The following is a 20,121-nucleotide window of genomic DNA, read 5'->3' on the forward strand; positions in this document are numbered from 1 at the left end:
TTCTGAATATACATGCTTTCTCAACTAATTCCGTCCCCGAATGTCGGAAAATCCCAAAACTATCAATGTAAGACTCCTAACAGTACTTTCTCGAAATTCATCTAAATGTTTTAAAGACACATAATAAGACAGAAATTTCTTGCCAATCTCTTCAGAAATATCGCGTAAAGTAGCAGCAGCAGCCATTATCGATCTAAATGTCGGAGGTTTAGTATTTTGTGGTACCACGTGACCTGTAGGCGGAGCCTGGCGTCTGGTCAATTGTAACAAAATACGTAGTATGTAATCATCAAAATTATTGTGTAATTTATATTAAAACAATCTGTACGGACCATATACACTTTGCCGAAGACAAACCATCAAGTAACACCATTAAAACACCAATACACAAGAAATTTCGTTTACTGATGTATTGCAAAGGAACGTTATTTTTTAAATTGTTCTACCATAATATAGGCATAATTAGTTTTAGGTTAACACAGATAAAATGGTAGTGCAATGTTAATTACCAGGAAGGTAAAGGAGTCGTTGGAGTTCTCATATGTTACCTGTACTGGTTAATCCATGAAATGGATTCAAATGAGCCGCACCATGAGAAAACCAACATAGTGCATTTGCGACCAGCATGGATCCAGACTAGAATCCATGCTGTTCGCTAACAGTTTCTCTAATTGCAATAGGCTTTGAAAGCGAACAGCATGGATCCTGACCAGACTGCGCGGATGCGCAGGCTGATCTGGATCCATGCTGGTCGCAATTGCACTGTGTTGGTTTTCTCATGGCGCGGCTCAAATGTGTTCCAAACAGTTTTAGGCATTCTTCATATTTCGAGGGCTTGGTGCAAAACTATTGTAAGTGCATATAAATAAAGAACAAGATACAATAGTTTTGCGCCAAGCCGTCGATTTGAGTAGGGTAAAGATTTAATGAAAATTGAGTAGTAATTTTATAAGGTACAAAAATGTACCGTTTTTACTTTCTCCATGTTTTCAGATACACAAACAGCTATGTGGCAAGCATTGTTGCCGAAATATCTAATATTTTACATAATAATGACGAAATGGTTTCCAAACTTATATAATACTGATAAATAAAATATTAAAACTTTATTGGTAGGTTGTTATAAAATACTAACATCATTATGGTGTCCTTCTTTGTTGACTACATTTTCACACATACAGATGCACTTATGACCTGTTTTGTTGTAACCTGAAAAACAATTACACATCAAAGGAAAGATAATAGTTCTGAAATTGACAAATCTGTTATCCATTACTAATAAATAACATGCATGTCATCATTTTACACCTCCCGCAAGGTCTGCACATAATGGCCCTTTTCTTTACATAATTGAGATAGAATTTCATTTATCTACCTTCTAATCTTGCTTTCTCTCTTGTCCAAACAACGCGGCATTAATTCAGTTTTAAATACTTGTCAAAAGCGCAAATATGATTAAGAACATGCAACAGACACTCCTGTATTAAACGCCATTTTCTATTTGAACAAAACATTCAATCAATTAAATTAATAACTTGAAGCATGATATAACATACTTAAAGACATTAATGTTTTGTAAAACGTTAAGGATTTTAACTTGATAGTCATCAAGTCGTCTACTTTAATGGAAAAGTTTTAATATAATAATTTACATCCGGTTAGTAGTTTTTTAATATGATCGAGGTTGGTAAGTTTGCACAACATGCCAGCATCTGTTGTTGCTTTTTACATATGGATCCTTCTTTTCTGACTCTGCCTTTGCGGCCAGTGTTGATCGAGATCAGACTGCACAGTCTGGTCAAGATCTGCATTGTTCGCCGTTCAGTCAGTATCTTTTTGGTATGCACCCTTTTAAACAGGTAATGGCACTGTCCAAATTGAAAGATGGACAAGTTCATTATTAAAATTTAGCAGGGTAAGGGTTTACAACTGTTCTTTAGTTTTTAACATGGTTATATTCTTGTAAAGACTATAATTTTTTTGTATCTTGATAAATCTCGTATAACTGTGTCATACGAATGATTATGTGTATATTTGCGATCTCATATGTTTTAATATCATATTGTACGTAGAGGAGACTGAAATAAAGAAATAAATTATATGAAAGGTATACGGTAAAGTAACTCAGTTTAGGCTGGGAAAACATTTAATCATTCAACAACTCAAACCTGAACATCATTTCACTTTCCTCATCTCAAGCTGACTGCGTAAAGTTGTATACAACAAAGATTCGAAAAAAAGCGAGTATCAACAAAAACAGAAATCAACCACTATCTATGGCAATTTACAGACAAAAAGGACGGACGAACAAAGTCCGAGAGGATTAAGATTAAAATTATTCTGCTCTCTTTTACAATATACTTTTGAAATTGTTATAAGTCGTTCAGTTTATTAAGTATAGAAAAATTCTGAGTGACTATAAGTTTAACTAAACGAATGTTTTTGTCTGCAGCTGCGTATTCAGTTTATGTTATCTCAGGAATTGTTTATTGTAAACATTAACATCCAACTTCCTGGCATGTTTCCCGGAACACTATTTCTTAATTCATAAAACAAGAAACATAATTTTCTGAAACAGCTTATATGCAACATGGATCAATCTAAGGCGAAAATGTTTTCTCATTTTGTGACAATTGTGGCTGTTTTAAACTGTATATTGGTTACGCAATATGTAAAAGCCAAAGACTCTAGAAAGCTGGATGTACTAAGACAGCGAATTCAACGAATAGAGACTAGACTTACAGAAGATATTGCTCTGATTCGTGAAGAATTTCATCACGAGCTCAGTGAAATTTCAAATGACGTAAATGACAATGAAGATGGAGATATCAGTGAATATAAAAACGATCTTAAGGGTCTTGATATTGAAACGGAATTTAAGAAACTTGAAAATGATATATCTGATAAGTTAAAGGCATTGCAATTGGGACTTTCTGAAGAAAAGCGAGTCCGAAGAGATATTGAAAATGAAGTACAAGTCATTAAAGCTGAAGAATTAGGCCTTGTCCAAGCAATTGAGAAAATGACTGAAAATTCAACAGGAAATTTTGAAAATGTCATCAAGAAGTTGAATACCAAGAAAGAACTCTTTGAAATTATTTCTTTACTGAAAGATTTGAAAGCGAAACTATTCCGTTTGCGAGATTCTGTAGAGAAAAATGAAACTTCTGAACCGGCGGCTGATTGTGCGGAATTATTAATGAGGGGGCACCTGACTAGTGGTATATATCAGGTGTTCCCGAAAACAATGTGGCGACCGTTAAAGGTGTTCTGTGATATGGGGACGGACGGTGGGGGATGGACTGTATTTCAAAGACGAAAGGATGGCTCTGAAAATTTCGACAGAAAATGGCTTGATTATTCATTTGGTTTTGGAAACCTTTCAGGAGAGTTTTGGCTGGGAAATGAGTTTGTTCATCGCTTTACACACCAAGTACCACATGAGCTTAGGATTGAATTGGAAGATTTTGATAATGATCGCCGAGTTGCAAAGTATGGACTGTTTTCTATTGGTAGCGCAGTCGAAGGTTATAAATTATCGGTGAATTATTTTGAAGGTAATGTAAGCGATTCGTTAACTGGTGAACACAACGGGAAAGCATTCTCTACAACAGATCAAGGACCATCTACAGGTTGTTCTAATTCTTATAAGGGCGGCTGGTGGTATGGAAGCTGCCATAACGTCAATATCAATGGACTCTATCTGCGAGGTCAGCACGAATCCTACGCTAATGGAATCAATTGGAATGGCTGGCTAGGATATCACTACTCCCTGAAAATGACAGAAATGAAATTCAAACCAAAATAGTAAAAATATAATACATGTTAAATATCATGTATGCATGAAACAATTTCTAGTGCTCTACCGACACCTTTTCAAACGTTTCAAGGTTTTATAGTGCCATGACCGTATGTGTTTGGAAGCGGAGAGTGTTACAAAACGCGATTAGTGATATAAATGCAGGAACTAGATGTACATATGTTTCAGCTTTTTGAAATTGCGCCCTTATTCCTCGCTTCGCAACAGCCATGTTGTTCTGTTGGGGCTATGTTTGAGAGTTTGTTTCTTTTTAACGACAGGAAACATGGCAGAAACACAAGGTCTGTTCTATTTGTGTTAAATTCAACGTGATTTTCTGCGGCATTCCTAACACCAGTTTATGTGCAATATTTTGTGTCATAAAAATGCATGGTTTTGATAAAATTTATAATTAGGAAACTCGCAAATCTTAAAAAAGTCATTTTAGTGATCTACCTTAACCCAGTAACTGCGATAGGTTACAAGCTGAAATGTTTACCTCCTTGCAGAAACATTACGAACCCAAACTCGGACTTTAATCATTTGTTTGCTCAAATTTCAGAATTTTCTACTACATGTACTTTAGGCCTTAAAAACTGAAAGTTACAAAATTAATTGAGTATAGGTAAAAATAGTCTTTAATAAAAATGTGTTTGTTTACGCATGGTTGGATTTAACTGCGACTTTGTGAGCAAGTACTGTATTGTACGTTTGTTAGGTCAGCAGGTCTTTTTATGTCCTTCATTCATTTTTACTTCCTTTGTGTTTGTCATTTTCAAGACCAGGAGTTCTTATCTTAGATGTAATACACAATCAACATCCAATGTTACAAATTTGTTGAATGTAAACAAACAAATGCCTGATTGTTTGATATTTCCAAAATTTATTGAATATGATACACAACAACATCCTAAGTTATGTTTGATATTTCCAAAATTAATTGAATATGAAACACAATACAATCCTAAGTTATGTTTGATATTTCCTATATTTGTCGATCAGATCTATTCATCCATACCTTATTATCTCTTCTTAACATATTATTATGTCCACCTAACATGTACAAATGTCGCTAATCGTAATAAGTCCAAGTTCAAAGAATGTTACGTACAACTTTCTGTTGTACATCAATTAACATTATTTTCATTTGGTATTTTCATATATAGTTATAATTCTCCACTCGACAGGTGTTACTAGAAGAATTATTGCTGTACTCTCAGAAAACGTATTTACAATGGAAAGGTAGGAACAATCAAGCAAAATAGTAGCGGAACTCTATAATACAAATAATTGACTGGAAACCGTGACCCCAGATATACAAAAAAAAACACAGTTCAAGTGCGGAGAGATATGGGGTACTTTAGGACTGCTACTATGATATCTAACAAAATCTATGCGAAGATATGATGATACATTCGTATTTGACATCGTTGACAAGTTATCTGATCGGTGGATCTACACAATATTTTTTTTGTTATGAACGCGTGTTTACTATGATTTTTACGAAAAGTGCACTTGTATAAAATTAGCTAAATGTAATTACAGTATACAGTACTAAAGCCTCGCTCATCTTTACATATTTACATTCGCCCTATTCTTTTCCATTGAAAATTATGACGTTCATTTCGTTTAAACATCAAAAGGAAAGGCGCGAAAATTACGTCATCGCTGCTTAGTGATAACCGACCGCTGTTTTGACGACGTCCGCGTATAGTCAGGGAGAACGTTCCTTAGATGACGTCGAAGTTGTTCCGTCTAGTGAACAGAATGGCCGGGAAGCTGAATTTAATGTTAAATGCCACAAACTATGTGCAATTTATGATATTATCTTGTTTACAAATGGAAAGGAAATATAATGTTAATATAAGAAATGAAATTATTTTTTTCAGTGTTCATGCGAAATGAACGACAGAATAGGATCTGCAAATTAAACATGAATCGTTAACGACAGAATAGAATCTACAAATTAAACATGAATCGCATTTCGCATGAACACCGAAAAAAATCATTTCATTTCTTAAATATGGGCAAAATGTCCATTTATATGACATTTAATTTCCGGTGTAATTATTTATACATATTATACGTCCATTTGTTTAACGTGCTAGAAATGACACGTACAGTAACTCACACCTGTGTGAAAACGTGTAAGCAGACTTTGTCGCTATTTGCAGTTGGCCTTTATTCACAGTAAATTGCAAGTGAAACTAGTTGTTCGTTATACTAGATTTCTCTGTTTGTAGCATATATAGCCTGTGCAAACACAGATACTTGGGGTTCAGACTAGCTACGATCCTGCCCTAGTCTACAATTTGGCCAAAAGCAACAAAGACCAATGAACAACACAATAACAGCTCCAAAAATAATTTAATCAAAATCAGTCCACTTTTTGAAAATCATAGAAATACCCGCTGATCTCTTATCTGTACTGTGATAAAGGCAGTAAGGCCGAAATGGAGTGATGAAAGAGTCTATATCTATAAATGTGAACATAATTGTGATGAATCTATACAGTAGTAATGAATCTGCAATATTAACCTTTCTGGTACCTCCATTTACTTTTCCTGACCTTACCGTGACCTTCTTTGGTAACTAATTGTTCAAAATTACAGATAGATCTAGTGTTACCTGAAGAATAATTACATATCAAAGGAAAGATAATAGTTCTGAAAATGACTAATTTGTTAACCTTTATATCACATGCATTTCATCATTTTCATGTCCCCTAAAGTCTGTACGTAATGGCCCTTTTCTGTGCATATTAGGGATAGAATTTCATTTATATCTGATTCTAAATCTTACTTTCTCTCATATCCAAACAATGCTGTATTAATGTATTATTAAACACTTTTGAAAATGACATATAATTTAAGACATGCAACAGACAAGTAGACGTAAATATGACTTGACATAATACCCTATATTACACTGCAGTTTCCATTTAAACGAAATATCAATAAAAATGATAAAACCTTTCTTTTACAACAATGGTTACTGAAATGTTAAGGGGTTTCCATTGGGGCTGTTTTCAATTCGGATAGGTATATTCTGAAAATTCTGTGTTTAATCAGAAAGTCTACTTTGAAAATTGAAAATTTGATCCGAACATGCAGAACTACCTTAAAATCTAGACAGTGTCACCTTCTTTCCTCAGCTAAAGGTTGGCTATACAGTGTTCCTTTTAGTGCTGTCGGCATCAAACAAAAATCGACAAACATGAGAATCAACTACTTTCTATGGTGTAATCAGACAAACGAACGGACAAAAAATTGAATCGTGGCTACTCCAATTTGATCTCTGTCCTTTGTTTTTAAGCTTAAGATGTCCTGTTTATTTAGTACAATAATTATATCTTTAAGTTACAATGGTTGTTCTGTGCCTATGTGTGTTCATGTAAGTGTTTTAAGACAAGGTCAGTAAGGTATCCACTAAATCTACTTAAAGTGATGAATAAGAAATTCATGATCATGTAAATAATTTTGGGATCTTGATTTCGAAATGGAATTTAAGCACGAGCGCCGCCGTCGTCTGTAAAACCTTGACAAGATGTAATACGCAAGAAAGTAGTTATGGTGCTTGGCCTTCTCACTCACATAATGATGCTACAGAAACGTATGAAGTTTCAAGACAAAGGCCCATATTATATTCTAGAAAAGAAGGCCTGAATAAAACATTTAACGAAAAAATATCAATTTTCTAAGTTAAAAATCGCATAATTCTGAAAAATTGCAAAAGAGAGTGATGGCTCTTAATCAGCTCTCTTATCTAATAATAATAAAGAAGTGCATAAAGTTTCAAGGCATTAGATCTAACAGTATTCAAGTAAGAGTAACGGTTCGTGACTTAATTACTCGCCTAACGATTATAAACAGGTGTACAAAGTTTCAAAGCACCACGCTGAAGGCACTGCAACTTCGACTTCCAAAAGAAATATGTCGGAAGAAGTATTCAGTGTGAAATCCACGAGTCGTAAAGGTGAACAAATCCGGATATTGACGTAGGGAATTTGAACATCAAGAAGAAATGCTTATTAACTATTTCTCTATTAGCTTAAAAGCACAATTCTTCTACTTATTTGAAAACGAAACATTTCCCATGTTTTCTTGAATCTTCGGAGTTCCTTCGAATAAAACAAAACTATGTGTAGTGATTATGACAATAACATATATTTGTGTAAATCACTAAAGATATTAAACTGTCTTACCCATTATCAAAGTTTGAACAAGGCTTACAGCTAGGTTTTCGTTATACCACAAAGATTTATTGCATTCAGTACACTACCCTGAAATCCCGAAAATAAGCCGCGGCTTATTTTAAATATTCGTAAGGATTTGGTGGCTTATTATCAAGACCGGCTTATTTTTGAGTCCGGCGAACTTTTGAGTACATATATTCAGTAACGGTTTAAAAGCCGGCGTATTTTCGAGTACCGAAGTACTGAAGATAATTATGGATGTCATATATTTTGCTTTATAGTAAAAACATCAACGTCGGTAAATACTTATACTTCTGGCATATCAGTTTTGTTACAGTTTGTTTCAATTTCTTAATGAAAATAATTCGATGCTAACAGATAATTACCCATTAAAAAGTTTTGTCTGGCCTCACAAAGAAATACACCTATGATATAATCGGCCAACTGGTATGAATAACTGATAAACACTGCATTGTGTTATAAAGACCGGTCATGTAAATTAGTAGAACTGAAGTGACAATAAGTGTTTAAGGCAGGAATTTTATTGCTTTTAAAATTTTTAGTTTGTCCAGGCTTTTAAAATTCAGCACAGCATGCATTGTTTTAAGTGTTTTATTCCAAAGTATGATTTATTGCTGTTACATGTTGAAATAAACCTGCGGTAACTTATATGGTATCCTATACTATTACTGATAAAAAAAAAACTGGACGGCTTATTTTTGAGTGCGGCTTATTTATAAGCCCTTTTTACCTGTAGTAAAATGGTGGCTTATTTTCGAGACTGACTTATTTTCAAAACCGGCTTATTTTCGGGGTTTCAGGGTATGCCCTGCTTGAGGTTACTGGTTTTTTTTTTTTTTTTTGTTTTTTTTTTTAATATTTGTCTCTTAATTTATTTTATGCCTTTATTCATATTTATGTGCAGTGACAGAGGACTTTATCCCCTCAATATTTTTGGTCATAGAAATGTTTCTTGTTTTTTTCTTCTTCTAAATTCAGCAAGGAATAGTGTACAAAGTGCCGTATCGAGGGATAGTCCTGACTGCAGCCGTTGATGACGACCTATATCCTTTCCATAGCCGTATCGTATTTAAACGTATTTGCGTCTGATGGCCCTTTCAAACTTCAGTAGAATCAACATTTATCACACGAAATATTTCTGAAATGTCTAGGCCTGCAGCTCTCAAACACTGAAACATCTGTACTGACATTTTTAAGTCCACGCGCATACATTTACACGGGATGACCCCTGCGCGCGAACCCTGGAAATAGACCTATGCAAAAGCGACTTTCGTTTTCAAGTTTACGCTTGTATACTTTCATTTTCTTTACTTCCGGGGAAAGCTGAAGGTCGTCACTGACGTCATTTTCTGCGTTGTCAAAAAACCACACGTATGCCTGGCGAGATTGTATAAAAATATGCCGGCCCTCCTAAGGATATCTTCATTATTACTTTGATTAGTTTTGATTTATTCTTTAGAGATTATAAAGACCTTTCAAAAAGGTTTACATTCTTTCTGTTTTTTAAAGGAATTGGTTTTAAGGAACATTTCAGCGAAAGTCTGCCGTTAATTTAATTCAATTTCTGTATTAAAATACAGAAGTATTCGTTTTTGTTTTCGGAAAATGCTCGTATTTTTTTCATATCTATAATGTAATATTCCTTCCTAGTTAAGTGAAACGTCACATAAGGAAAAATCCAATCAGATGAAAACAAGGATACAGTTTAAGATGTTTATTAGTAATAAGAAAAACATCTTATGCTAATTAAGTGAGGGCAAAAGAGACATGAGAATGAGTTGTATTGTTATTCTCTCATATTCCCCTCTTACAAAACGGATATGATCTCGATGATTTTATGCCTGTTGATGACGGTATATAGCAGCATGTAGTACTATATCGCCATCATTGGATAAAGTAAACCTACAAGTAACTGTTTAAAGGAAAAAATAATGCTGTACTTTAAATTGAAATTTACTGTGCTTGAAAAGCGCTACAATCATCCCTTACTTTTAAGACTAGCCGTCATTAGTGCTATCATACTTTCAAATGTTATTGCCGATAATTCTAGGAAATTTGAAATACTACGAGAAAGAATCCGAAGGATTGAAGGTAGGCTTGCTGAGGATATTTCTTTGATAAGAGAGGAATTTTATAACGAAATAAGTGCACTGGCTGAAGACGAAGACACAACGGGAAACGGATCAACGACGAATTTTGATAATGCAGTTAAAACTGAAGTAGATAGTGAGCTTGAAGCTTTAACAATGAAACTTCGAAATTTAAAATGCATTATTCGCAAAGGTGAAAATAATTACAGATGGAAATAAGCAAGAAAAACGAATCCGGAGGGAGATTCAAAAGGAAATCAATGGATTGAAAACAGAAAAAGAAGACCTAGTTGAAGCACTTTCTGGTATGTCAAACAACATTGCACTGGCAATTAGTGACACAGCAGAAGAAGTCAGTGTGAGAGATAAGCTTAATGACATTGTAGAACTACTTGAGAATTTAAACGTACAAGTCACAAAATATGTTCAGACTGACAATACAGAAAGAAAAAAAGGAACGGAAAGAGTCCCGGACTGTACCGACTGGCTCAGAAGAGGTCATGTTACAAGTGGCATATACACCGTGTTTCCAGAAACACTATGGCGGCCAATAAAGGTTTACTGCGATATGGAAACATCGGGTGGCGGATGGACAGTGTTTCAGAGAAGACAAGACGGTTCGGAAAACTTCAATAGAAAGTGGATCGATTACGCGTTTGGATTTGGTAATCTGTCGGGTGAGTTTTGGCTCGGGAACGAATTCATTCACCGACTTACGTCTGTCGCGCCACAAGAATTACTTATAGAGCTAGAAGATTTCGAAAACGATCACAGACATGCCGCTTATGGACTGTTCTCTGTCGGATCTGCTGAAGAAGCTTTTAAACTCTCTGTTAATTTCTTTACGGGCAATGTAACAGATACTCTCGTGTCTCACCATAACGGGCTTGGATTTTCAACAAGCGACCACGGGTCTTCGACAGATTGTTCCAACAGCTATAAAGGAGGTTGGTGGTATGGAAAGTGTCATAGCGTCAATATAAATGGGTTGTATCTTAAAGGAAACCATACGTCTTACGCCAACGGTGTCAACTGGAAAGCTTGGCATGGCTATCATTATTCTTTAAAGAAAACTGAAATGAAATTCCGTCCTCATTAGTGATAGTCTTTGATTGATTGATTGACTAATTGAATTGTGACTCAGATGGAATATTGATTATCGGATTGGTTGGTATAGTTGTTTTGTAAATAAAAAGACAATTCAGTCAAATTATGCCAGCCTTTTAACACATTTCCCTGGATATATAAAACCAGTATAACTTTGCAACTTCTCAGTTTGACTAAAAAGTGTCTGAGTTTCAGGGGTTAAACGCAACATATATAATATATATGTATAATGTTTCGAAGATATTTTCTTCTTGAGTATAGAACATACAAAAAGAGTCTCCATTTTAACTTTCATTTATATGACAAATGTTATATTTTATCTACTTATTTAGCGTTTTACAAGCGTTCGTTATTACACGTACTTCGCTTACTTGATTTTCCATTTTAATGTCAGGTCAGATAGTTTATGCCAAATCATATAGACATTGTTTATACATTGTATAACAGACTTTCCTATAAACAATACCGCACACGAAATATTGCGGCAAAAAATTGAAATGCGCTTCTGTATTTATATTATTAGTTTCGACATCTGGCATGATTTGCTTTGCTTTCATATGTTAGTACTATTATGATTATAGTTACGATTTGCTTGTGCAGATTTCTGCATTGTATTGCACTGAATGTGTTGAAAAGATATTCGGGTACCAGCGTGCGTGTGTATGTAAGGGTATAAGGGAGAATGGATGAGTTAAAGCAATCGGTCACTTTTCTCGAGATTCAATTTGCATTCAAGAAAACCTGATTTTTTATGACTTGATTTTGTTAAAAACCTTTAATTAATAACAACGAAATAAATGTTGTTGTTATTTTTGTTTGTGTTTTTATGGAACAGGGGTGCAGACTGTATTTTATAAGCCATGTCACATGCAAACATCCCTCATCAAGTATGTTCCTTGTGTTTATATTGTCTAGGTATGTACGTCTTTTCCTTGTTAGTGACCATGTCTAGGTCAAAGAAGTAGCATACCATCCAACATTTGTAAGAAATTGATATAATATAATTAGCTACTTTTTAAATTACATGACAAAACGATGAATATTGTTGTAATGTATTTAGGAATAATGTATTCCTGAAAATTGAATAAGTATGAATCATCCGCAAAATATAGGATGAACATAGGATAGTGCGTCGGCTGCCCAACCAACAGGTCGCCGGTACGAACTCTGCTAGCATATTAACTGTGTCTCTTGAATGGTGATAATTTTCAGGAAGCAAACTCCAGAGTGTACAGCAATAACCAATCAAATTAATGTTTCTGAGGAGGTATAAAAATTAATTAGTCGTACGATATCGTCGACAGTGATAATATAAGTGAGATAAACCATAACGTATGTCTAGTTTATCAGGATGTTAATGTTTACAAATATTGGCACGTTAAATGTCTGCAGAACATATGTTTCAATTTCTCAAAATACACATAATTCAGTCTGTTGGCTTTATTTCGTTTATTAATTTGGAAACAGAAAACAAAGCAATACAATATGATATGGTAAAATATGATGTTTTATGGAATTTGATACTATTCCATACGTTGTGAGCTTATCATGCTTACTGCCTAGTTCTTCGGTACTTTCCGAATTAAAAACTAGACATAAATACAAAAATCCGTATTGGACAGTTACTAATACTAACCCAATATAGACAGTATCTGGTCAGCACGTGACGTCTCTTGACAAATAGAAATTCTAAATTTGTAGAAGGTGAATTAGAAATATAATATGGTGATATATCCTTTGTGTATGTGTGTGGGGGGGGGGGGGGGGGGGGGGGGGGGGGTACATAATGATACAATTAGTAATATAGATGCAGGAACTGGATGTACATATGTTTCAGCTTTTTGAAATTGCCCCCTTATTCTTTAACTCGCTTCGCAATAGCCATGTTGTTTTGATGGGCTGTGTTAAGAGTTTGTTTATTTTTAACTACTTTAACTACAGGAGACATAGCAGAAACAGAACGTCTGAAGAGATTTGTCGGATATAATACACAAACAATATCCAAAGTTATGTTTGATATTTACAAACTTAATTGAATATGATACACAAAAACATCCTAAGTTATATTTGATATTTCCTGTTCATCCATACCTTATTATCTCTTCTTAACATATTATGTTCATCTAGCATGTACAAATAATTGTAATATATTATGTCCAAGTTCAAACATGTTACGTACAACTTTCTGTTGTACATCAATTAATGTTATATTCATTTGGTATTTTCAAGGAATAGTGTCAGAATTAATATGTTTAAAATTAACTACAGGTCAAAACAATGTTGAATCATGGCACACAGCACTACCGTCTCGCTCATCTTTACATATGAACAATATATCTATTTATATGACATTTTAATTTCTGGTATAATTATTTATACCTGTTATACGTCCATTTGTCTAACGTGCTGGCATTAGCACGTACAGTCACTCATACCTGTGTATGAAAACATGTTAGCAGACTCGGTCGCTATTTGCAGTTGGTCTTTATTCACAATAAATTGCAAGTGAAACTAGTTGTTCGTAATATTTGATTTCAGGATGGTTTGCAGCATATATAACCTGTACAAACAGTGTATGCATACAAATTCAACAAAATATTAATTGTTACTATTTTGTGTGTAAAATGGCAAAATATGTTTTGTCAATTTGTAAATAGTTCCAAGTATTATTGATAGATATGGAACAAAAAATACCATGAGAGATATTACCAACTGATAACTATATTTTCAGCATCATGTAAAGCATTATACTATACACGTATAAATTTTATATCTATCATATTAGTAACCACATATCGATACAAGATTAATGAAATATATACAGGTTTAACACAATGACAGTTATCTATAAGTACAAATGATGGATGTATCACTAAATTTTAACAGACTTGAAAACCTTGTTTTGTAGGAACAGGTTAATATTGCTTTATATTATTTGTATTTGTGATAAACAGCGGGTTGGTTGGCTTCTGTAAAGACTTGTTTTACTATGTTGAGATAATAGAGAAATGGAAATTTGACAATTATCGACGTTTACAGGAATTAGGAACTATGTTTATGAATAATGTGTTTATATGGGACTGTCCACTTTGTTTACCTGTGATATTGCAATAAGACCCAAGCGTCATTCTCACCTCATGACAGGAATGTCTAAGGATTATTATATTCGCAAAACAATAATAAAACAGATTTAGGGTTTTATGATGCGTGACAGAGTGATTTTCATTTTGACAACTCGTTTGTTTTACTTCTTACATTGCCTGAATGTGTAATAAGAATATTAATCTGCACTAATTAACCTTTCTGTTACCTCCATTTACTTTTCCTGTCTGTTAAAGTACTGATTTCCTTATCGTGACCTTCTTTGGAAACTAATTGTTCAAAATTACAGGTAGATCTAGTATTACCTGAAGAATAATTACACATCAAAGGAAAGATAATAGTTCTGAAAATGACTAATGACATATAATTTAAGACATGCAACAGACAAATAGACGTAAGTATGACTTGACATAATAGAGAGTTTGAGATTTCAACCTTCGCCTTCCCCTTCATCGTCTCTTGCGAAGTTAACGTATGAAGTTGAAGTTCGATTAAAATTCCTTGAGATTTCAAACATTAGAATGAACCTTACTTCTTTTAATCCGCCCATTCAATTTATCTGTAATTATGATCGTGTTTTTCGTGCATTTTGATACCAATTGTCCGAAATGGCAGGAATTTTACAAGTGGTTTTAAAAATGAAAAAATTAAAAACATTTCAGTTAATATAATCATCGCATGGATATTATATTAGAGTGATTACCAAAAAAAAAAACAATAAAAAAAAAACAGACAAACAAACAAAAACAAATAAATAAATAAAACGATAAAACAATGCGAACAATGCGAACAATGTAAAAATTCGTTAGTGTTGCTCCAAACATTTAGGTTTTATATAAAATTATGTCAGTATAGTCAGTATACAATGCACGACTGTAAATCATACATGAGAGGAAATAAAAATGATTATTACATACCTAAAATTATTTTCCATTGGGTTTCAATGGACCGCGATCGTGCAATATTTTTCCATATCATGACGTTGGACGCTTTAATATCGGACTAGTCCCAATCCGTGACTCTATTTACCTCCCCTTACGGTCCGTCCATTGCGGATCTCGTTTATTTAGATTTTTGTTGCTATTGTGTGTTTGTTTAATTTGTAATTTATGCTACATTTTGTTTACTTTTACACTTTGATTAATCTGACCTATTAGATACTGGCACGTAGTAATTTATCAGACTGAAATGAGTTGGACTAATATAGGACGTGGAGTGTTTTCTTAACGTTGTAATGGAAAGAATCGCATGACGTCCGTGGCGTCCGAGCGCACGTTGCGACAACAGGTTGACGTCATTTTCGCGGAAAATATTAATGCGCGTCAGTTTGATTTGTTTATTGCGTTTTCGGAGATTTTTTTCAGTATTTTTTTCCTGTCTTTCGTGACAGAACGATAATTTAGATATAAGTTAATCATTTTATAGTGGATATGTAATAAAAAGGTTATTATCGTTCTTTCGCGGACAATATTGCGCTCCTAAAGTCGCGCAATATTACCGCTGCATATATCCACATACATTTAATAACCTATAATGATCAATGGACGTGATAATGACACTATGTATGACTCTGTACAATGCCAAACTCTCAGGCAGCACAATATGATTTTAATATACTATTTTATAAGTAAAGCATCTGAGGATCCAGGAATTTTGGTTAGAGGGACACCAACATTAAAGAGGGGGGCACCCATTTCATGGGGAGGGGGGGAGGGGAGGGTGTTAGGGGTGAGGGTAGGGTCACACCGAGTTTCAAGACCGACTTTCTTTGTAAAATGTAAGAATCAAAGGGGGAATTAACCCACAATTTTCTTCTGCCAGACTCTGGTTCCGTGCATTTCAAGAATGGAGTTATCCCATACGGCTAACAGGAAACGTCTCTCATCATGATATCATAGATCTGAAATTGTCTGATACGTCTTACTAGTACCATTTTATGTTTATAATTAAAACGCAATTGTCGTATTAAGTGTCCGACAGAAACAGATTGATTTTATTTGGATGTGAAAATAAAATGTTCCACCAAATGATAATCGCGCGTAATTATTTATTTTTCAAGTAAAATGACTGTCATACTATGTGCCTCCATCAAGATTTCAGTCTTTGATGCCGAGTATGTGGACAGAGTAGATGTAAAACGAATGAAGTTTCGACTTTCGTGATATCACATATTCGGACGTTCAAAACTTCACTTCATACGTCAAAAAGGCCTATCTGGTATAATCGATACCGCCTGGGGACACAAATATGCCGTAGAAGTTAAAGTTTGAATAAAATCTCAAAGTTTCTCAAAATCAATTGATAACTTCATACTTCCAGGTTCAGTTCAATGTATTTAGTTAAAATCATTAGCCGTACAAAACTTCATTATTCTAATACCTATTGATAGTGTTTCGCATCAAATTTAGTTTAATTACATATATGGATAATCAAATAACTTAATAAGCAGAAATCCTGAAACTAAGCTTTTTATTTCGCATAGTTATAAAGAGAAGTCTTAGGCTTACGTGATATTACATGTAAAACTTTAGTACCAACGTGTGATATAAATAAACTACACGCATATCGGTGACGTTTTACCCAAAATATATATGAGAGACGTTGAAGGGGAAGGCGAAGTTTGAAATCTCAAACTCTCTATTAGAGAGTTTGAGATTTCAAACTTCGCCTTCCCCTTCAACGTCTCTCATATACATTTTGGGTAAAACGTCAGCGATATGCGTGTATTTTATTTATATCACACGTTGCTACTAAAGTTTTCCATGCAATATCACGTAAGCCTAAGACTTCTCTTTATTACTATGCGAAATAAAAAGCTTAATTTCAGGATTTCTGCTTATTACGTTATTTGATTATCCATATATGTAATTAGACTAAATTTGATGCGAAACACTATCAATAGGTATAAGAATAATGAAGTTTTGTATGGCTATGATTTTAACTAAATACATTGAGCTGCACCTGGAAGTATGAAGTTATCGACTGATTTTGAGAAACATTGAGATTTTGTTCAAACTTTAACTTCTACGGCATATTTGTGTCCCCAGGCGGTATCGATTTTACCAGATGGGCCTTTTTGTCGTATGAAGTGAAGTTCTGAACGTCCGAAGATGTGATATCACGAAAGTCGAAACTTCATTCTTTTTACATCTACTCTGTCCACATACTCGGCATCAAGAACTGAAATCTGGATGGAGGCACATGGCATGACAGTCATTTTACTTGAAAAATAAATAATTACGCGCGATTATCATTTGGTGGAACATTTTATTTTCACATCCAAATATAAAATCAATCTGTTTCTGTCGGACACTTAATACGACAATTGCGTTTTAATTATAAACATAAAATGGTACTAGGAAGACGGAAAATTCTGAAGTATCAGACAATTTCAGATCTATGATATCATGATGAGAGACGTTTCCTGTTAGCCGTATGGGATAACTCCATTCTTTAAATGCACGGAACCAGGGCCTGGCAGAGGGACATTGTGGGTTAATTCCCGCTTTGATTCTTACATTTTACAAAGAAAGTCGGTCTTGAAACTCGGTCTGACCCTACCCTACCCCCCCCCCCCCCCCCCGAAATGGGTGAACCCCTCTTTAATGTTGGCGTCCCTCTAACCAAAATTCCTGGATCCGCAGATGCTTTACTTATAAAATAGTATATTAAAATCATATTGTGCTGTCTGAGAGTTTGGCATTATACAGAGTCATGCAGAGTGTCATTTTCACGTTGATATGATCATTATAGGTTATTAACTTTGTATGTGGATATATGCACGAGTTCTGCAGCGGTAATATTGCGCGACTTTAGGAGCGCAATATTGTCCGCGAAAGAACGAGTGCACATATCCACATACAAAGTTGATAACCTTTTTATTACATATCCACTATCAAATGATTAATTTATATCTAAATTATCGTTCTGTCACGAAAGACAGGAAAAAAATACGGAACAAAATACTCCGAAAACGCAATAAACAAATCAAATTGATGCGCATTAATATTTTCCGCGAAAATGACGTCAACCTGTTGTCGCAACGTGCGCGTGGACGCCATGGACGTCACGCGATTCTTTCCATTACAACGTTAAGAAAACATTCCACGTCCTATATAAGTCCAACTCATGACGTAATTATAACTTTCATTTCATTTCAGTCTGATAAATTACTACGTGCCAGTATCTAATAGGTCAGATTAATCAAAGTGTAAAAGTAAACAAAAATGTTGCATAAATTACAAATTAAACAAACACGCAATAGCAACAAAAATCTAAAGAAACGAGATCCGCAATGGACGGACCGTCAGGGGAGGTAACTAGAGTCACGGATTGGAACTAGTCCGATATGAAAGCGTTCAACGTCATGATATGGAAAAATATTGCACGATCGCGGTCCATTGAAACCCAATGGAAAATAATTTTAGGTATGAAATAATCATTTTTATTTCCTCTCATGTATGATTTACAATCGTGCATTGTATTCTGACTATACTGACATAATTTTATATAAAATCTAAATGTTTGGAGCTCAGCTGCAAGACTAACGAGTTTTTACATTGTTCACATTATTTTATCGTTTTATTTTTATTTGTTTATTTTTTATTTTTTTGGTAATCGCTCTAAAATCCATGCTCTGATTATATTAATTAAAATGTTTTTTTTGTTTTTTTATTAAATTTTCATTTTTAAAACCTCTTGTAAAATGCCTGCCCTTTCGGACAACTGGTATCAAAATGCACGAAATAAACGATCATAATTACGGATAAATTGAATGGGCGGATTAAAAGAAGTAAGGTTCATTCTAATGTTTGAAATCTCAAGGAATTTTAATCGAACTTCAACTTCATACGTTAACTTCGCAAGAGACGTTGAAGGGGAAGGCGAAGTTTGAAATCTCAAACTCTCTAATAACCTGTATTACACGGCATTTTCCATATAAACGAAATAGCAATAAAATGATGTAACCTTTTCTTTTCAACAATGGTTACTGAAATGTTAAGGGTTTCCATGGGGCTGTTTTCAATTCGGCTGGGGTTACCATAAAAATGGAGGAAGACTGAAATTTAAATTTCATAACGTAGAGTTGCATAATATGTATGATAAGCCAGAAGTCATTGCGTAACGTCATTTATCCGGAAAACTTCGAATAAAGCCTGAATTTGGGAGACGAAAACGAACATCATTTCATGAATTCATGTCAACACAAGATATTAAAACGACAATTACTGTCTCCTGAAATTCACGGAACTCTTTCATCATGGGGAAAAATATATAAAATTAAACGGATCTATACATTTTATTTCACCACAATATAGACTACATGTTTATTTATAATTGTGAGGTGTTTCGGTAAAATTTACATTGTAAAAAAATTCATGTTCGCGAAAGGGTCATTAAAATTTTGATTTTTTTATTTCCCCGTAGACTCCTATTATGAAAACATGTGTTAGGTATCAACTGTTCAAATCATTCTAGCAAAAAATCAAGCAGATGACCCTATTTTATTACATATCCCGAATTGTCTATGTATTTTCTGAAAATTTAGGGTTTAATCAAAGTTGATCCAAACGTTTAGAACTACCTAGAACAGTAAATCTAGACAGTGTCACCTTTTCCTCAGCTAAGGCTGGCTATACAGTGTTCCCTTATAGTGCTGTCGGCATCGAACGAAAATCGACAAACATGAGAATCAACTACTTTCTATGATGTAAGCAGACAAACGAACGGACAAACAACTGAAACGTGGCTACTCCAATTTGATCTTTGTCCTATGTTCTTAAGCTTAACAGTCACCTATGTCAAGT

General features: G+C 34.2%; 2 protein-coding genes across 2 annotated transcripts; both read left to right on the forward strand.

The window, feature by feature from the left end:
• The first annotated feature begins 2,513 nt into the window (after positions 1–2,513).
• LOC123546773 (ficolin-2-like) lies at positions 2,514–6,006 on the forward strand. Its single transcript, XM_045333320.2, has one exon. The coding sequence runs from the start codon at positions 2,591–2,593 to the stop codon at positions 3,806–3,808; it is 1,218 nt and encodes a 405-aa protein (XP_045189255.2). The 5' UTR covers positions 2,514–2,590; the 3' UTR covers positions 3,809–6,006.
• Positions 6,007–9,804: 3,798 nt separating this feature from the next.
• On the forward strand, positions 9,805–12,014 carry LOC123546774 (ficolin-1-A-like). Its single transcript, XM_045333321.2, has one exon. The coding sequence runs from the start codon at positions 10,413–10,415 to the stop codon at positions 11,202–11,204; it is 792 nt and encodes a 263-aa protein (XP_045189256.2). The 5' UTR covers positions 9,805–10,412; the 3' UTR covers positions 11,205–12,014.
• The last annotated feature ends 8,107 nt before the right edge of the window (positions 12,015–20,121 follow it).

This window comes from Mercenaria mercenaria, chromosome 9, assembly GCF_021730395.1.
Source record: "Mercenaria mercenaria strain notata chromosome 9, MADL_Memer_1, whole genome shotgun sequence".
Lineage (NCBI taxonomy): Eukaryota > Metazoa > Mollusca > Bivalvia > Venerida > Veneridae > Mercenaria > Mercenaria mercenaria.